The sequence below is a fragment of the Mustela nivalis genome (assembly GCF_964662115.1).
Source record: "Mustela nivalis genome assembly, chromosome: 1".
Taxonomy (NCBI): domain Eukaryota; kingdom Metazoa; phylum Chordata; class Mammalia; order Carnivora; family Mustelidae; genus Mustela; species Mustela nivalis.
The window spans coordinates 55754453-55772344 of NC_139020.1; the positions used below are offsets into that span (position 1 = coordinate 55754453).

General features: G+C 43.2%; 1 protein-coding gene across 1 annotated transcript; it reads right to left on the reverse strand.

The window, feature by feature from the left end:
- Positions 1-2757: 2757 nt before the first annotated feature.
- On the reverse strand, positions 2758-12704 carry DPPA4 (developmental pluripotency associated 4; the record flags this gene model as incomplete). Its single annotated transcript, XM_082688568.1, has 7 exons — positions 2758-2788; positions 6451-6646; positions 8741-9053; positions 9313-9363; positions 9450-9610; positions 10614-10767; positions 12681-12704. The coding sequence occupies 7 exons, from the start codon at positions 12702-12704 to the stop codon at positions 2758-2760; spliced, it is 930 nt and encodes a 309-aa protein (XP_082544694.1).
- Positions 12705-17892: the final 5188 nt, after the last annotated feature.

The following is a 17892-nucleotide window of genomic DNA, read 5'->3' on the forward strand; positions in this document are numbered from 1 at the left end:
GGTATTACCAAGTTTTGGAGGTCATAACAAGGGCTTTGGTTTTAACTCGGAATGAAACAGGACCCATAGGAGGCTTTTAAGCATAGAAGTGTCATGATTTGACTTGTATTTCTAAAGGATCTTTTCATATATGAATCTGAGTATTTTTAAATCTTATTTAAAAATTCCAGATATAAAAGCACCTGGGTGGCTGGCTCAGTCATTAAGCATCCCCAGGGTCCTGAGATTGAGTCCCATGTCAGGCTCCCTGCTTGGTGGGAAGCCTGCTTCTCTCCCACTCCCCCTGCTTATGTTCCCTCTATAGCTGTGACTCTGTCAAATAAATAAATAAAATCTTAAAATCGGATATAAAACAGGCACACCCTTGTATCATTCCTCATTAGCCAATTGTCAAATGCAAATTCTGTTATCATAACCAAAACATTAACACCGCTGTAGTTAACATCTAATCTTCATTCTATATTCTAAATTTCCCAGTATTCCACATGTAGCAGAACTGTAACTTACTCAAACCAGGGCAGTTTTTAAAAACGATATATAGGGGCACCTGGGTGGCACAGTTGGTTAAGCAGCTGCCTTCGGCTCAGGTCATGATTCTGGGGTCCTGGGATAGAGCCCCACAACAGGCTCCCTGCTCAGCAGGGAAGTCTGACTCTCTCCCTCTGCCTGCTGCTCCCCCTGCTTCTGCTCTCAAATAAAATCTTAAAAAAAAATTTTTAAATTATATATAGCTGGGGCACCTGGGTGGCTCAGTCTGTTGGGTGTCTGCCTTTGGTTCAGGTCATGTCCTGGAGTCCTGAGATCCAGCCCCAGGTCAAAGTCCCTGCCCAGCTGGGAGTCTGTTCCTCCCCTTTCCTATGCCCACCCCCCATTCATGCTTTCTCTAGCTCCCTCAAATAAAAAAAATCTTAAAAAGAAAAAGATATATAGCTTACATAGAGTAAATATGTATACATATTTAAGCACGTAGTTCTTTGGATTTTTACATATGGATAAGCCTTAGTAACTGCCACTCAAAACAAGGTCAGCTCACTTTATGCTAATGACAATAGGTATGATCAAGACTACCTGCTTTGCAGAGTAGATTCATATTAAATTTTTGGCAAGAGTATCATCAATGGTATATCCCATCAGAAAACATGTTTCTGTTTGTGTCATTCCTGGTGATAAGCCTGAATACTCGGTCAAGGTGGACATAACCTATTTTTTCTACAAGCCCTATGTTGCAAAATGTAGATTTACTTGGGGCACTTTCAGATAAATTAATACCAATTCAGTGAGTTAGCATTTTAAAAATTTTCCCATCTTTCTCCTCCCACATCTGCCCCTGAGGGCTGGGTCCTTGGAGATATAGCGATTTCCAATTTTGCTTTCTGGCAGGGAGTTCACAGGCTTTCTTCACGTAGATCCATTTGCCTTAGCCAGCCATGTCTGGGCAGAACCTGACTCCAAAGGCTCAAGGACTTCAACCCCAATTCTTGGGAGCTTATAGGTCCCTTTGGAGCCAGGAGAAATTCGGAGGGCTGGCTCCAGATGTCTCCTATCACCATTCCTGGGGCATCACATACCTTACTCACACCACACACGCGCTTCTGGATAGACAGCTCTGCCCAACTGTGACTTCAGTTTCCAGGTGGGAAACTGGACATTTTCTCTCCCCCTGCTCCTCCTAAACATCTAGATCATAGGGCAAAATCCACAACAATAAACCAATGTTGGAAACTGCCATAAAGCCACAAGTGGGGAAAACAAACAAACAAACAAATCTTTTCTAAGAACCAAGGACTCTAAATTCAGGAGAATGTAAAAATTTTAAATAAATCAAACTCATCAAAGTGTATACAGTAAATGTAGTTTTTAAAAAATATCAATCCTACCTCATTTGAGCGGTTTAAAAAAAAATCACGCCAAAAAAAAAAAAATCATTATTTTTGGCTTACTCCTGAGTTAAGAATATTAATAATTTGCCCAGAATGCATATGGTCTCCTATATACAATAGGTTTTACATACACATTTGAAATCCAATACATTAAGAAATTTTGAGTCAGAAATATCCTTAAATTATTTTTAACCACTAGAAACATACATAATAGTTATAAGGGGAAATAATATCAGCCAAGTGTTCTGTGATTTTATTCCTGAGACACACCACAGAGGTCTCAGGTTATTAAGAAAACATCAAAAAACGTTTTGTTATATTAAAAGTATGTTTTGGGGAGTGGGAAAGAATAAAAGCTTTCCCTTAGGTTTGAAACACTCTACCGTTTGAAACCATGAACCTGAGCAGCCTCTGGGCAGGGGGAGTCAGGCTCTCGCGAGAAGAGAAATCCAGCTTAGATGCTGTACAGGTGCGCTTCCCACCCCACCCCTTCCGCGAGGCGAGGCAAGGCGAGGCTCAGTCTCCCACCTCAAAAGAACTCTTAAGGTTGCTTCTACTTCAGAAGGGTCAACGTTTGGTAGAAGAATGACTTTTCCATCTTATTTAGTAGAATAAATAGTAATTTTGAAATGCTTTTCCAATGTAAAGCATTAATAGCCCTTGTATCCCAACCCACGACAGTGCAGGCCCTGGTAGGGGTCTAGGGGTCGGAGGGTAACATCTGCAGTGGACCAGGCCCGTGGGCCCTGGAAGCAGGAAGATGGAGGGTGTGGAGCAGCCTGCAGTTCCCATCAGTGGCACTGCGGAGTTGCTTGTAGTTCCCTTTCTACCAGTAATCATAATCACCGCTGTACCCCTTTTTCCTGGTACTGTGAGCTCACTGGAGGCTTTTCATTAACACCTTATTCCTACAAAGCAAACAAAGTATGTTCCTTTTTAAAAAGATAAGATCCAAGAAGAAACATTAAGTTACACCCTTAAAAACAGCCAAGAATGCCACTGGTGGAACTGTTCCTGAACTTGAGGATAGTGGGGGGTAAAGCATGCAACCAAGTCATCAAGGAGTAACTATTAGGCCCGTTATGTCTCTGTAATATGCTCCTATCTTCAGCCCATGGGCAGGAAAAGCCCCCCAATGAATTTTTTTACCATTTGCCTAGTGGCCTTGGTAGGTCATTAAAGGACTCTCCAGAGTGACCTCAATTTTATTCAACTTGCTTGGCAGCAACAATTCTTGGCAAGAAGTAGGAGAGCCAGAAGGGGGAAATACAAGTGCACACTCACATACTTTGTCCTGTGAGAGACAGTAACTGGGGCCCAGGGGCTGCCACTCCTGGCTGGGGGAGGAGGAGTCTAACCTGAGGGTTCTACCTACTTCAGGCTTCTACCTCGGTCAACTGTCCAAGACCTAAGATGTTCAGTAACCTTGACCCTAAGGATGGGGCCCCTGTAGGCCAAGGGGGGATGGTTCCAGCACAACTGAGGGCTGGGGAGAGGGATCTCTGGGCTGCACCAAACTAAGCCCAGAAGCACACCCTTTTCAATACAGCACAATGGAAATCTCCTTTGAGTATCCTTTTGATGCACCTCTCCATTTGTGCTTTTGGAAAACACCTCTAGTCACCCCTCCTACTTGTCTGCTTCACGTATTCAAGCCTCAAAAAGGCACCTGTATCCTTCACTGCTCTGAATCTCCCATTATCCAAGCAAGTGTATCATTTCTACCTTCTTCTGCTTCATTTATATTACCTAAAGCCAGATTCTGTTTTGGCACCTTTAGAAGATGCTAGGCCTGTAAAACCTATTAAAAACAACTTTCCCACATTTTTCTAACAGATCTCACTCTCTTCCCTCTTCTACAATGTAAGCCTCAGTGCACTTTCTTGCTTCCAACCCTTCAGTGGCCCATCACCCAATAAAAAGCTACCTGATCAGATTCCGTGTCCTTCACTCTTTTTTTTTTTTTTTAAGATTTTATATATTTATTTGCCACAGAGAGAGATCACAAGTAGGCAGAGAGGCAGGCAGAAGGGGACAGGGAAGCAGGCTCCCCGCTGAGCAGAGAGCCCTATGTGGGGGTTCAACCCCAGGACCCCGAGATCATGACCTGAGCCAAAGGCAGAGGCTTAACCCACTGAGCCACCGAGGTGCCCCTACACTCTAATCTTTGAAACTACAAAATTTTGTATATATATCCTTTTCTTTAAAACTGGGTGATAGGCATTAAGGAGGGCACATAATGCAATGAGTACTAGGTATTACAGAAAACTGATAAATCATGGACCTCCACCTCTGAAACCAATTAATACACTGTATGTTAACTGAACTTCAATAAAAATAAATTTTAAAAAATAAAGTGATTTTTGTTGTTTATATTTCTACTGTATTATAGTCCTGTACTATGACCAATGCAATGTGTGTATTTTGGGGGGAAAAAAAAAACTGTACTTCATCCTCCTCAGTAGATTCTCTATAAAAGTAAATATAATGGAAACAAACAAACAAAACCCATAAATACAATAGCTTTTGGAATTAAAAATTTCTTTTCTGGGGTACCTGGGTGGCTTAGTGAGTTAGGTGGCTGCCTTCCTCCTCAGGTCATAAGACCCTGCTCCCTGCTCAGCGAGGAGTCTGCTTCGCCCTCTCCCTCTGCCTGCCGCTCTGCCTCAGTGTGCTCCTGTGCTGTGTGTCAAATAGATAAATAAAAAATCTTAAAAAAAATTTCTTTACAGGCATACAAACTTCTTGGTGCTGCTTAAATTTTCATACTTTGATGACTTTTGCACACCTCCCTGTCAATGTGGCTCCTTTTATCAGTGATGTGGAAACCGAGGCCCAGAAAAGTGAAGTGGCCTAGGTAAAATTATGGAAATGGTTGCTGCAAGAAAAGGGGCTTCAGTGGAGGACTGTCCCCTTCCTTGAGCCAGTGCTATTGCTACGGCTTTGAAACAACAGTACTCACCCCGCTTTACCTCACCCCACCTCACCTGTTTGTCAATAGTAGTGGCTTCTTTTAATAAAAATATTTCCCATCCTATTTAGAATCAGAAATCTTAAAAGAATTAGCTAGTCTAGTTTATAGAGAACAAATTTATCGGGTCCCTTCCCTCCCCAGGTCTATTCTGCACCAGCCAGTCACTGTTGATTTTAATTGGCTTAGAATTTAAATTGCAGAGGAAAAAAAAAACAAAAAAACTTTTGTTTCTCTTCACAATTATACTTCTAGAGTAGGCTCTTTGGTGATTATGGAGGTATTTCATTGATCACATAACTAAAGGCATCATTTGAAAGAGCACCATGGGCTACTGGGTAAATTCTAAACCTTCAAAGCTGACTATAATCAGACCCTAAACTAATGATATTACTTAAAGTCTATAGTGCTCAATTAGAACCAAAAACTGTTTTTTTTGCATACACTGTATATTTCCATCTTTATGACTTCATTGAAAGGAATCCCACTCGCTGGAATAATTAATACCCACATTTTTTTTTTTTTTTAATGCTTTCCCACATCAGACACAGTGCTAAGAAATTTACATTTATTGGGGCACCTGGGTGGCTCAGTGGGTTAAAAAGCCTCTGCCTTCAGCTCAAGTCGTGATCCCGGGGTCCTGGGACCGAGTCCCGCATCTGGCTCTCTGCTCCGTGAAGAGCCTGCTTCCTCCTCTCTCTCTGCCTGCCTCTCTGCCTACTTGTGATCTCTGTCAGATAAATTTAAAAAAAAAAGGAAAAGAAAAAAAGAACTTGACATTTATTAACTCTTCTAATCTTCAAAGTACTTCAGATAGGCATTATTATGCCCACTTTATAAGGAGCAAGCAGTTTTTTTTTTTTTTAAGATTTTTTATTTATTTATTTGACAGAGAGAGAGATCACAAATAGGCAGAGAGACAGAAAGAGAGATGAGGAGAAGCAGGCTCCCTGCTGAGCAGAGAGCCCAATGCGGGACTCGATCCCAGGCCCCTGGGATCATGACCTGAGCCGAAGGCAGAGGCTTAACCCACTGAGCACCCAGGCGCCCCAGGAGCAAGCAGTTTTGTTGTTTTTTTTTTTTAACCATAGCTGTCACACTAAAATATTAAAAATTCCTACTTTGTCCTCAATTCTCTCAGACTTGGCATTGGCTGCTCTATTAAAAAATGAGCTTTCTTCTTCTTTCCACGTAGGCAATTCTTCCTTCAAGTTAAGAAACCTCTTCTTTGATACTAGTCATCACGTACTATGTTTACAGAGCAATATCCCCATTAGACTGGAGTCTACTTAGGGGGTTTTGTTGCTGTTGTTTTGCTAGTCATTATTTTTGTGACATGCATATACCTGTAATACAGTATTTAATCAATACTGTTTCTCCACAATTATGGGTGGGTCTCTAGGCAGAAGCAGTAAGCCCTGATCTATAAATGCTTTTTCTTAGGAATACACTTAACTCAGTAATTACTTTCTTGGAACTCTTTACTGACAGCTCGTGTAAGAAATATGGATCTATTTAAAATTAACATGCATCTCCTCTCTACCCTAACTGAACACCAGGTGTCCAGTTTTCGTTTGTAGAAAAGCACCAGGTACTTACCTCCGAACACATCTGGGGCACAGCATATTGTCCTCCAAGTGTGGGGGTGGAAAATTGCAGGCTGGTAGCAAGAACAGGGCACATACTCTTCCCCGTTTTTCAGGCACCCAGGCTTGTCCTGCATGGAACTGCAGGTGAACCCAACCTTCTGTGTCTGCAGGCAGACTTTTTCCATGGACCACACACCACCTGACACCTGGAGAAGGAAAAGGGAAAGAAAAATGAAGACAGCACGAATAAAGTCTGATGTTCTTCTGGTCAAGAATAGATCATGGTCTTTGTTTCTACTTTTCTTAAGTGCCGGCTCCAAGATACAAGCCCTGGAATCCTAGCTTAACCTACTCTGTCCTGCGCACCCCCACCCCCCCTTTATAAGGATATATTTATTTATTTGTCAGAGAGAGTGAGAGCGAGCGAGCTCAGGCAGACAGAATGGCAGGCAGAGGCAGAGGGAAAAGCAGGCTCCCTGCAGAGCAAGGAGCCCAATGTGGGACTCAATCCCAGGACGCTGGGATCACGCCCTGAGCTGAAGGCAGCCGCTTAACCAACTGAGCCACCCAGGCATCCCTGTCCGGTGCCCTTTTAGAAAACCATACAAAACAGTTTTTATTAAAACTTTAAAAAGGAGAGGTTCCTGGGTTCCTCTCCCTCTGCCTGCTCCTCTACTTGAACTCTGTCAAATAAATACATAAAACCTTACACACACACACACACACACCCCACAAACTTTTCGGTGGAAAAAGTGTAGCTGGAAGTGGTATAGCTCCAAGTGTGGTAAATGATAGTACAAAGAGGCAAAACTTTACTTCTGCCCATCCTAGGTTTGGAGCAGGGACTCCTTCACAAAAAGATAAAAAAAAAAAAAAAAAAAAAAATCAGTTTCCTTCTTCCTTCCTTCCTTTTTTTTTTAAAAGATGTTTAAATTTATTTGACAGAGAGAGAGAGAGCTGGAGAGGGAACAGGAGCAGGGGGGATGGGAGAGGGAGAATCAGGCTTCCCACTGAGCAGCAGTCTGATGCAGGGCTCAATCCCAGGACCCTGGGATTATAACCCAAGATGAAGGCAGATGCTTAACAATTGAGCCACCCAGGTCCCCCGAGAAAATCAGTTTTTTTTTTTTAAAGATTTTATTTATTTATTTGACCGAGAGAGATCACAAGTAGATGGAGAGGCAGGCAGAGAGAGAGAGGAGGAAGCAGGCTCCCTGCTGAGCAGAGAGCCCGATGCGGGACTCGATCCCAGGACCCTGAGATCATGACCTGAGCCAAAGCCAGCGGCTTAACCCACTGAGCCACCCAGGCGCCCCGAAAATCAGTTTCTTAATGCATATGGCACACATCCCTTGAAGAAACCACCAACGAAAACGAACTCAAAATGGTGGCTCAGAATCCTCATTTTTTACAAAGAAAGAGGAATTTGTAGAGAAACAACAGGAAAAAGGGAAGCAGTTTTAGGCTCCTGGGGGCGGCAGAGAGTGGGCAGGTCAATCTATGGGGAAGGAACTTAATAAATAAGGTATCTCTGGTGCCACCTCTCAGTGGACTATCTCCAGCATAAAGAGAATTTATAAGCTGCCTATCGGCAGTAAAAAGGGACTTTTCTGGGTTGACTGCTCTTTAATTGCCATCAGCTCAAAGCAATTTTTATTATACATTTTAAAACAATTTAGGACAGGTATAATTTGGGATGACATACTCTGGTTTCCTTCAATAGAAAGACTAAACCGGAATGGTCTGGGAGGGTCTGCATGAAATGGGTTTGGGGTTTCAAAAGGCATTGTACTGGGCTAACCAGCTTATGGCTTCTCTTAATTTTATATCCTGTAATTCTTACAACATTATGAGGTAGGTGTAACTATTAACCTATTTTATGGTGAGAAAACTGGGAACTGTATTAAACATCTTGGTAATGTCACTCACTTAACAGACTTTAGAAGATCCCAGGCTTAAGCTCAGGCAGCTGATTTTAGAGCGTGCTCTTTGAATTCCTTCAAGAAGGGGAAAGAAAGCCAAACAGATTGCCATTCCCTTTTGATGACATCAATAATTTGCAGCAGTGGTTTTCAAAGTGCGGTCCCCAGACTCGCATCATCAGCACTGGCTGAAAAATTACTGGAAAAGAAAATTCCCAGGACCTACCTCAGTTCTGAATCAGAAACTCTTGTGGGTAGGGCCCAGGAATCACCAACCCTTCAGGTGATTTTGATATACCCTAAAACTGATTGGAGGTTAACATCAATTGCATTTTTTCCTTCAACAGGGCCAGAGCGAAATCTCAAGCCTGGGCTTACCGTGGGCCTCCTGTGGCGATTCCACGGTCTCCGTCTTGCCAGCCCTGCCTGCAATTCTCGACCAGGAGGCAAACACAGCATCTGGGGCTGAAGTTGTCACAACAACGGTATCGACTCCCTCCAGGAGAGCACCAGACCCCACAGAGGTGGGTGCCCCACCCTCAGGGGGAGCAGCCACCTCAGGAGGGTAGGTCCCGTCCGAAGATACCCTTTTTCCGAAACCTTCCAGAGACATTTCCCCCTGCTCCATCTTTGATCTTCTTTGTGACTGTGAGAGAATCTTGGCCTCCTCTGCGGTGACAGGAATATTCTTCTATAAACAGGGTTTGCAAGGTTAAGGTGCTGTCAGAAGTGCAGTCCAATTTTTACGATTTTGCCCAATTTTGGTGTGAAGTGGCTGGTGGTAGGGGTGGAAGGGGGTGGTCGGTGTGGGTGGGTGGGTGGGTGTGTTATTTCCCTTCAGAGGGAAGGAGAGGCTAAAGTAATCCCTCCACAGACTTTCTGATGCTCCATTAGGTAATCAGAATGAGGACTAAAGCTTCCCCTTTGTCAAATCCCTACGAATCACTTACCTGTTGATCAGGGTAAGCATATTCGCAGATTCTCTTATATACGTCCAGTTTCTAAGACAAGAGAAAAAGGAGTTAAAATCAAGTAAGGATCCTCCCCCTCCCCCCCAGGAGCACTGCCTCTGACCCCGGGCAGTCACCTGGCCTTTGGTGCTCAGCTTTAGTTGCTGGCACCAGGCCCGCAGGACGTCTCGGTGAAGCATGTTGGCGGGCGGCAATTTCAAAGGTAATGGAGGAACTGGGATTTTCTTCCGAAGTCTTACTTTTCCACTGCCTTCTTCCTTCTTTTCTGAACAAGATGCAGGAGGAAAACAGGATGAAATTAGCAATAATTCACTTTGGGATAGCCTTTTAAAATGTCAAAGTACAACTTTTAAGTTCTCCCAACCCAATCCCCATTGCAGATTCAATGACTTGACAGAGACCCCGGAACTTCCAAAAGACACAACCTCAAACCTGGGACGGACTTACTACTTCTGAAGCTCCAGTTTTTACTTCCTGAAACTTCCATACTTGCTCCCTTGTGGGCACTTACACCCAGACTTCAACGAGGCTGTACTAGAGATCTTACTTCCAATCCAGGGGAATGAGAGTAATTTTAAACCCGTCATTGTAATCCTCAGTGGGGCCTGGTCCCCTCACCAAGGAACAAAGCAAACAACTAGGCGATGCTACACACAACCACCCGTTCTCAGAATTACATCAGCCCTCCCCACTCTGGGCAGTGCTTGGGTCTCACCGCACACAGCTTCCTCACACACTCTCACTGTCCAGAGAAGACTTCTAGAACACACTCCAGAATAGACAACTATAATGACACTAACAGTTATGAGGCTTTACCGAGTGCACATTACTAGTCAGGTATCATGTAGGCATTTTTACCCAATTATTCCCTATACACTACAATGGAGCCTGCAGCCCACTCCATCTGACCTAAGTTAAGTATTATCCTCCATTCTTAGAAAAAGAAGGTGGAGTTTTAAGGATAGGATTTCAAATTTATAGCAGTCTGTCCCCAAACCACTGTACTCTGAGATCCCTTAACACTAAGCAGCGAGCAAAGTCAAAATGATGAACTGAACAAATACACTGTCAGAGTTTGGAAACCTGAAGACACCCAAGTTTTAACAGAGGTGGCTGATAGAAGGCTTCAGGCGCGGGCGAAGTAAGCTGAACGCCAAAGGAAGGTTTGGGTTTTCAGAATACAGGACTTTTTTTTCCCCCTACTTTTTCTATTCCTTCAGAAAATTCCTCAGTCTTCTTAACCCAAGGAAAGGAGATTTGAGGGCTTGTAGACTTCTTACCTTTGTCTTCTTTCACGGATCTTTTCCGTTTGGTCCCGCTGGTGGAGGTTTTTTGCAACTTTGGTTCACCAGGAGCCTGCTGCTTCTCTCTGGTTTCTTCTGATGCTGGTTCGGATAGGCCAGCCAGAGAGTGCTCCCCCGACTTGGTGGAGTTCTGCCGGGGACAGAGGAGCCGTCTTCCCGAGCGTGCCCGCCCCACCACACACACTACCTGCCTCGAGAGAACTCACATCCACGGCACCAGGATAGTCATTAGACACATCACTGGCAGTGCAGCTTCTCCTCTGGGAAATCATCTCAACCCCAGGCTGACTTCTAAAATGAGGTAGATGGGGAAATGGGAGGCCAAGACGAAAATATGAAAAAGACAAAATATAGATAACAACCACAGAAGTAGAAGAAACTAGGTTCTTTGGCTAGGGGGTGCAGGAGCCCTTACCTGTATCACCTGCCCTATCCCTTATTCTCTTACCTGAAGATTTTCTTCCCCCATTCCTTCCATCCTGATCTCTTCCAGAGTTTTCCCCTAATACTGCCAGAGGGATTCTATATATACTCCTGCGGCGGTTCCTTGTGTTTAGTATGAAGATATACAAATGTCTTTAATTCAGCGGACCAGCCTCTCCATGGCCCCAAGGGCTGGTCATAGAATTCCTTTCCAGCCTAGTTACCTTGGCCTGAAGAGATTTCACTCACCCCACGCCAGCCTTCTTCCTACTCACTTTCTTAAATCTTACTTCTCCTTCAGAATCTCTTTTCCAGTATTCCCTCACCTGGCCGCCCCTCCTAATCTCCTCAGACCAGGTCACAACTCCCAAGTTGCCTCTCCGCCTCCCCCTTATCAGTCAGTTTTACATTTGCTTGTGGGATTTGAACAGTGCTCCTTACCCCCTTTGAAGGTAAGCTGCCTAGGGGCAGAATTTCTCTCTCCTCCTGGGCCCTCAAACATTGTTTAATAGAACACCAGAAGCAAGAGAACAGTTGAGGATACAGTTATCTGATAGAGAAACCTCTTACATAAGATCTTGATGTATTTTTTATTTTCTTTCATTAACTCCCCACAGCAACCTAGTAGCAATTTCCAACTCTGTTTTTCAGATGCAGAAGCTACCTCACCCAAAGACACACAGGCAGGCATTTCTGAGGAACACAAAATCCCTACCTGGAAATCCTTTCCAGTGTCCTCAAGGCGGGAGCACAGGACAAATTAACACTTGTATGGCATTTTACATCACTATAGCAGCTTTGCATTCATATACAAATTTTACATTTGCATAGCCTTAACTACTCACTTTGGAGCCTAATGTCTTAAGTCTTAAAATTGGGCAAAAATGATGGTTGAGAGTGTTCGGGTTCCCTTAGCACCGTGGTTCGGTTCCACTGAAAGGTCTCAAATCCTCCCTGCCTTTTTTTTTTTTTTTTTTAAAGTAAGGTTCACACCCAGCCTGGAAGGCATTGTGGGGCTTGAACTCCTGACCATGAAATCAAGCAGTGAACTGAAATCAAGAATTGGATGCTTAACCTGCTGAGCCACCCAGGCGCCCCAAAGCTTCTCTACCTTTAATTTCTGCCTGTCGTGCTTGTCAGTATGTCTGACTTTGGATTATTCCATAGCCCTGGTGACCTTTGGAAAAGACAGGTTCAGACCTACCATTACTGGTTTAGGACCGGTGTCTGTTGAGGGCAAATTAAAGCATCTAGTTCTCCCCACCAACCTCAGTTCCTTTACCTCTTCCTGAAGTTTTCCCCTCACCTCCTTCTTCTCCTGTCACCACTCCCCTCCAGGCCTGAAAGCAAAATCTTCTTAAACACAGGATAAAGCATCTTTTCAAAACCAAAATAGGAAGCCCTGTTTCTTATATACAGTATCCTTGCCCCAATATTATCAGGCTGCGATGGTTATTTAGGACTTTACTGTTTTGTTTTGTTTTGTTTTTTTCTTAAGAGGAAATCAAGGCATATTCTTTTCTCCTCAAAACAAGGATCAAGTGTGCTCAAGCGGGAGGGAGAAACAGGACAGAGGCTCTCAAAGACAGACAGAAACAAAACCACTAAAATTGTATTTACCTTTTTGCCTTTTGCTTTCTCCATATCCACAGAGAAGTCGAGGTTGACAAAAAGAAAATTCTAGCTACTTAAACGGCCCTAGGTCCAAGATTTTAAAAGTCTCCTCCCTTTTCGAAAAGTCTTTTAAAAGTCTCCTCCCACTTCCTGTCACCCAAGGGCGCTCTTCTTTTTCTCCTCCCCATCTTCCCTCCCTCACAATTTGTGAATACTAATTATGTGGACTCTTTTATTCATGAGGTGTCTCTGGTGTTAATTAATTAGTAATACCTTTCCTACCACTTCTGTGAGCTTTTTAACAGAATCCCCTACCGTATGGTTCAGGAGACGTCCGGCAGTTGGAAGCTCCTTCCGAAAAATCCAAGGGAGAAATAAAAGTTCCCAGAGACTTCTCCACAGGATGTTCGAAGGGATTTAATGAGGCAACTTGTGGAAACAAAAGAATTCCAGAGCCGGACTGGTGGTTTGAAGGAAGCAAAACCTTAATCTTGTCCCACATAATTTTATTTCTTCAGCAAGATACTCAGCCAATCGCAGCTCCACCTTCCCAGGTTACACTCATACCCCTTCCTATCTGCCCACAAACAGTAAGAGTAGTTTGTAAAGTCTATTGAGTTTTTGTTTTGTTCCAGACTTTAGGTTTAAAAGTTCCATAGCCAGTATTTTATTGTCCTCCATTTTGTGGATGCTGAAAGTACGGACAACATTATATTGGTAACTTGCTGGATGATGCAGTAAGAGAACCAGAAATCAGGTCCCGTGAGCCTTATCCACCCCCTCAAGCCTCTGACCTACCAACTCTCAAACAAGGTCAAGACACTCTCTTTAAAATTAGTCTGAAAATACCTCCCGTTCAGATTGCTCCTCCCTGTCAAACTTGAGGGGGATCAGATATGGGAAGGGAAGAAAAATTCTACGGTAAGAGCCAGCAATTGTGGGATTCAAACCTTCCTGGGTCAGGTTACAAAGCTCTACTATCTGCCTTTGTTTTGTTTTCCTACCTCTCACAGCCTGCCTCAAAATGATGAAGAAGAGATGAGCCCTACCCAGAACGGAGGTGATACTATCCTCCCAGGATAGTAATACACGGACACACGATGTAAGTAAATGGGACTCGGGAGTGGAGAAGGAAGTGTAGATGAGGACTGAACAAGCCCCAAAGTACTAAAGAGGAAAGCAAGTATTTAGAACCGTCTGGGAGGTCACATGGAGATTTTGACTGGTAAGTATTTTACCCTGGCTCATAGGCAAAAATCAGTAACTTTCTAGTCAAGATTTATATATACAAAGTGTTTGATTGAATCATCTTTCTATTCCTAGTGTAATTGGAGGTAACATGCTAAATTCTAAATTAAGTCCAAACCCAGATGATGAGACATCTCATCCTGGGCAAGGTACAACTTATAATTTCTGTATTAAGAGATGGAATATAGGGCGCCTGGGTGGCTCAGCGGGTTAAGTCTCTGCCTTCAGCTCAGGTCATGATCTCCAGATCCTAGGATCAAGCACTGCATCAGGCTCTGATCAGCAGGGAGCCTGCTTCCCTGGAACTCTCTCTCTGCCTGCCTCTCTGCCTACCTGTGATCTCTGTCAAATAAATAAATAAAATCTTTAAAAAAAAGAGAGAGATGGAGTATATATTGAGATTATGATTTAGGAATTCTTAGACCTACCATGATTTTGAGGAAAATAATTTCTGAAAGAATTGCACCAACGATTAAAAAAAAGAAACAACTGGTAAGCTGTGTCATATATATATATATATATATATATATATATATATATCACATTTTAATTGTAAAAATATTTGAGCATAATTGAAAGTAATAATACTGAGTTCTCAAATGAAGCAAAAAGCCAAATACTTTTGTTGGGCTTGGAGCTGTGGAAATAAATCTATTACAAATATTATAAATGATATGCTTATAAATTTATAAGCAATCTTGAACAAATACAATGTTTTTGACATTGTATTTGACTTCTCAAATGTAAAATAGGAATATATGTAACTTTATTTGTTTCTTTAGAGAAATACGTTTATGTGTAAAATTTTTTATGAATGGTTAATAGTCAAAAGAAAAAACTGCTGCTTTTTAAAATGTTTGTCAATGCATCGAGCTCTATTCCTTAGTTGAAAAATATTCATGATTGGGGGCACCTGGGTGGCTCAGTGGATTAAGCCGCTGCCTTCCGCTCGGCTCAGTGTCCTGGGATCAAGTCCTGCATCGGGCTCTCTGCTCAGCGGGGAGCCTGCTTCCCCTTCTCTCTCTGCCTGACTCTCTGCCTACTTGTGATCTCTCTCTCTCTGTCAAATAAATAAATAAAATCTTTAAAAAAAAAAAAAGAAAGAAAAATATTCATGATTGAATTTTATTTATTGAACAAAAGTGTTTGATAAATGGACAGCGACTATGTGCTTGGTACAGGAGATACAGCGATGGACAAAAGCCGACAAGGACCCTGCCCACAAGGGTTTTCAGCCTGGTAGGAAGGACAAACATTAAGTAACTCATGATCACTAACTAATAAAAATAATCTTTTGCAGGATTTTAAAATGCATTACATTTATTTATACATATTGTGAAAACTACTCAATTACGACACTTAAAAGGCAGAAAAGCTCCTTACAGTTGGTGGGCTGCAATAGGGGTTTTGGTCTCATCAAGGAAGTCAGGTAAGGGTCAGATTTGAAGGACCAGAAGAACTGCATTAACTTAATAGGAGGAGAGGAGGGGTCAGCTAACTCCTTTCAGGAACAAATCAGGGCTGTGAGGCTGGAGCTCGGAGGGGGAGGAGGAAGACGTTAGCTGTGTCTGGAGAGGTTGACCTTCTCATCTTTAGGCAAAGAGCAATGGAAAGCTGCTGACAAATACCAGGTGGAGGTTGGGTGGGCGGGCTCTGACGACCATTTTTTGAAGGTCTTTCAACCCTAATAAGGAAAAGCAGTTGGCGAGGGGTCTGCGAAGACACCGGAAGGTGAGTTGGGAAGCCGCCATAGCAGCTTTGGGCTTAGGAGACGTGCTCCTGGCCTGGTAATGGGGAGCTGTGGGTAAGAGCGCAGACTCCAGAGCCGGGCTGCCAGGAAACTGCAGTGGCCTTTTACCCAGCTCTGTGACCTTGGGTGAATGATCTAACCCCTGAAAGTCTCTCCCTTCCCTCCCCTCTAAGATGGAAGCCCCGGAAAAGCTAGCTCTTCCTCAAAGGGCTGCAGGGATGACTAAAGAGGTTCTCACATGTCTCCTGTATAAAGTGTCTAACGCAGCACATGTTGAATCAATGCTGGATGTGTTGAACAGAGCAAATGGTAATTTTATCTACGTTTTAAAAAAAAAATGAGCTTAGTAGGGAGTAGCAGAGGATTGCAGTCCAGGATAAGCTAGCTTTGGTGAACCCTAGGCAAATCCAGAGAGGCAAAGGGAAGGTCTGCCTTTATTAGCTTTATGGAAGAAGTGGGGGACGGTGGTTTTGAACAAACGTTGTTGGGAGAAGAACAGTTTGAGGTTGGGGTGTCTCGCGGGGCTTAGCGTTTTATTGCTGGGGCAAGGAGGGGTCTTCCTTTTCTTTCTTTCTTTCTTTCTTTTTTTCTTTGATCTTCCTTTTTTTTTTATTTTTCCCAAGATTTTATTTATTTACTTGACAGACAGAAATCACAAGTAAGCAGACAGGCAGGCAAAGGGAGAGGAGGAAGCAGGCTCTCCACAGAGCCGAGAGCCCCATGCGGGGCTTGATCCCAGGACCCTGAGATTACGACCCAAGTGGAAGGCAGAGGCTTCAACCCACTGAGCCACCCAGGTGCCCCGGATCTTCCTTTTCTTAAAAGTATGAGATAAATTCCTATGTAAAAAGTGCCCTCCTCAAAATCATTCTTCTCTTCTTTCTAAGGGCTGGTTGTGTGGGCCACGGTGAGTGGTACAAGTGCTCCCCCTCAGGTCTTTCCCGTTCCACAGTAAAGGAAGGTTCCTTTATGTTCACAAATGTTTCTATTAGCAGACTGTTGGAGACTGAATAAGGTTGTGAGAGATGTGGTGGATTCCTGCCAGGTTTTCTTTTTTGTTTCTGCGTGTATTTTATCTTCCAAAAAAGTTTTTAATTGAATAAAATGAGCTGAGTTAATGAAGCCTTTAGTTGTTTACCTGGGGGCAGTGAATTTTCTTCCAGAGTCATTAATCTGCATTTACAGAAGACCAAACAGGATTGTATCACATAACACCCCCACCATTTCTTATTGGAGGGATGGAGAGCTTTGGTGGGAGATGACCGTGGGGGCTGATTGGGGTAGAGGTTTAAATCTGTATTTCTAGACGTGCTGGGTCAAAAGCTGGTCTTACTCAGTATTTTTATAGTTCCGTTTATACCCAGAATGACTTCTACCAGTTTATAACAGAGTATAAGAATACCTCTTTCTCTATATCTGGTATTGTAATAAGTACTCTAAAACTCCACTCTCTACCATTTAAGTGTCCCCTATGGTGGGAAGTCGGTATCCTTTATGGAGTTATTTTTTATTAAAGAAACAGATGAGTCATTTAAGCATCTGACTTAGGCGTAGGTCATGATCTCCGGGTCCTGGGGTGGAGCCCATATGGGGCTCCGCACTCAGGAGGAAGGAGTCTGCTTCTCCCTCCTCTCTGCCCCTTCCCCTGCTCGGCCTGTGTGTATGTTCTCTCTCTCTCTCTCATTTGAATAAATCTTAAAAAGAAAGAAAGAAAGAAACAGATGAGTAATTTAGAAGTAAATTTGGAGAGTAATGTGGGCTGTCAGGTTAGTTAGTAATCTGGGATACCGGCGCCTGGCTGGTTCAGTCAGAAGAGCATACAATTTTTAATCTCAGGGTGGCGGATTCAAGCACGACATTGTGTGTAGAGATTGCTTAAATAAATAAAACTTTAAAAAATAAATAATTTGCGTTAAAAAAGAGAAAAGCTGGGGGTAGATGGTAGAGCTGAAATATGGGGAGAAAAACACAGGGGTTTCTTTTTCTTTTTTTTTTTAAGATTTTATTTATTTATTTGTCAGAGACAGAGAGAGAGCACAAGCAGGTAGACTGGAAGGCAGAGGGAAAAGCAGGCTCCCCATTGAGCAAGAAACCCACGTGGGACTTGATCCCAAAACTCTGGGATCACAGCTTGAGCCGGAAGGCAGATGTCTAACCGACTGAGCCATCCAGGCATCCCACCCATCTGATTTTTTTACTTATAAACTGTCTCCATTCCTC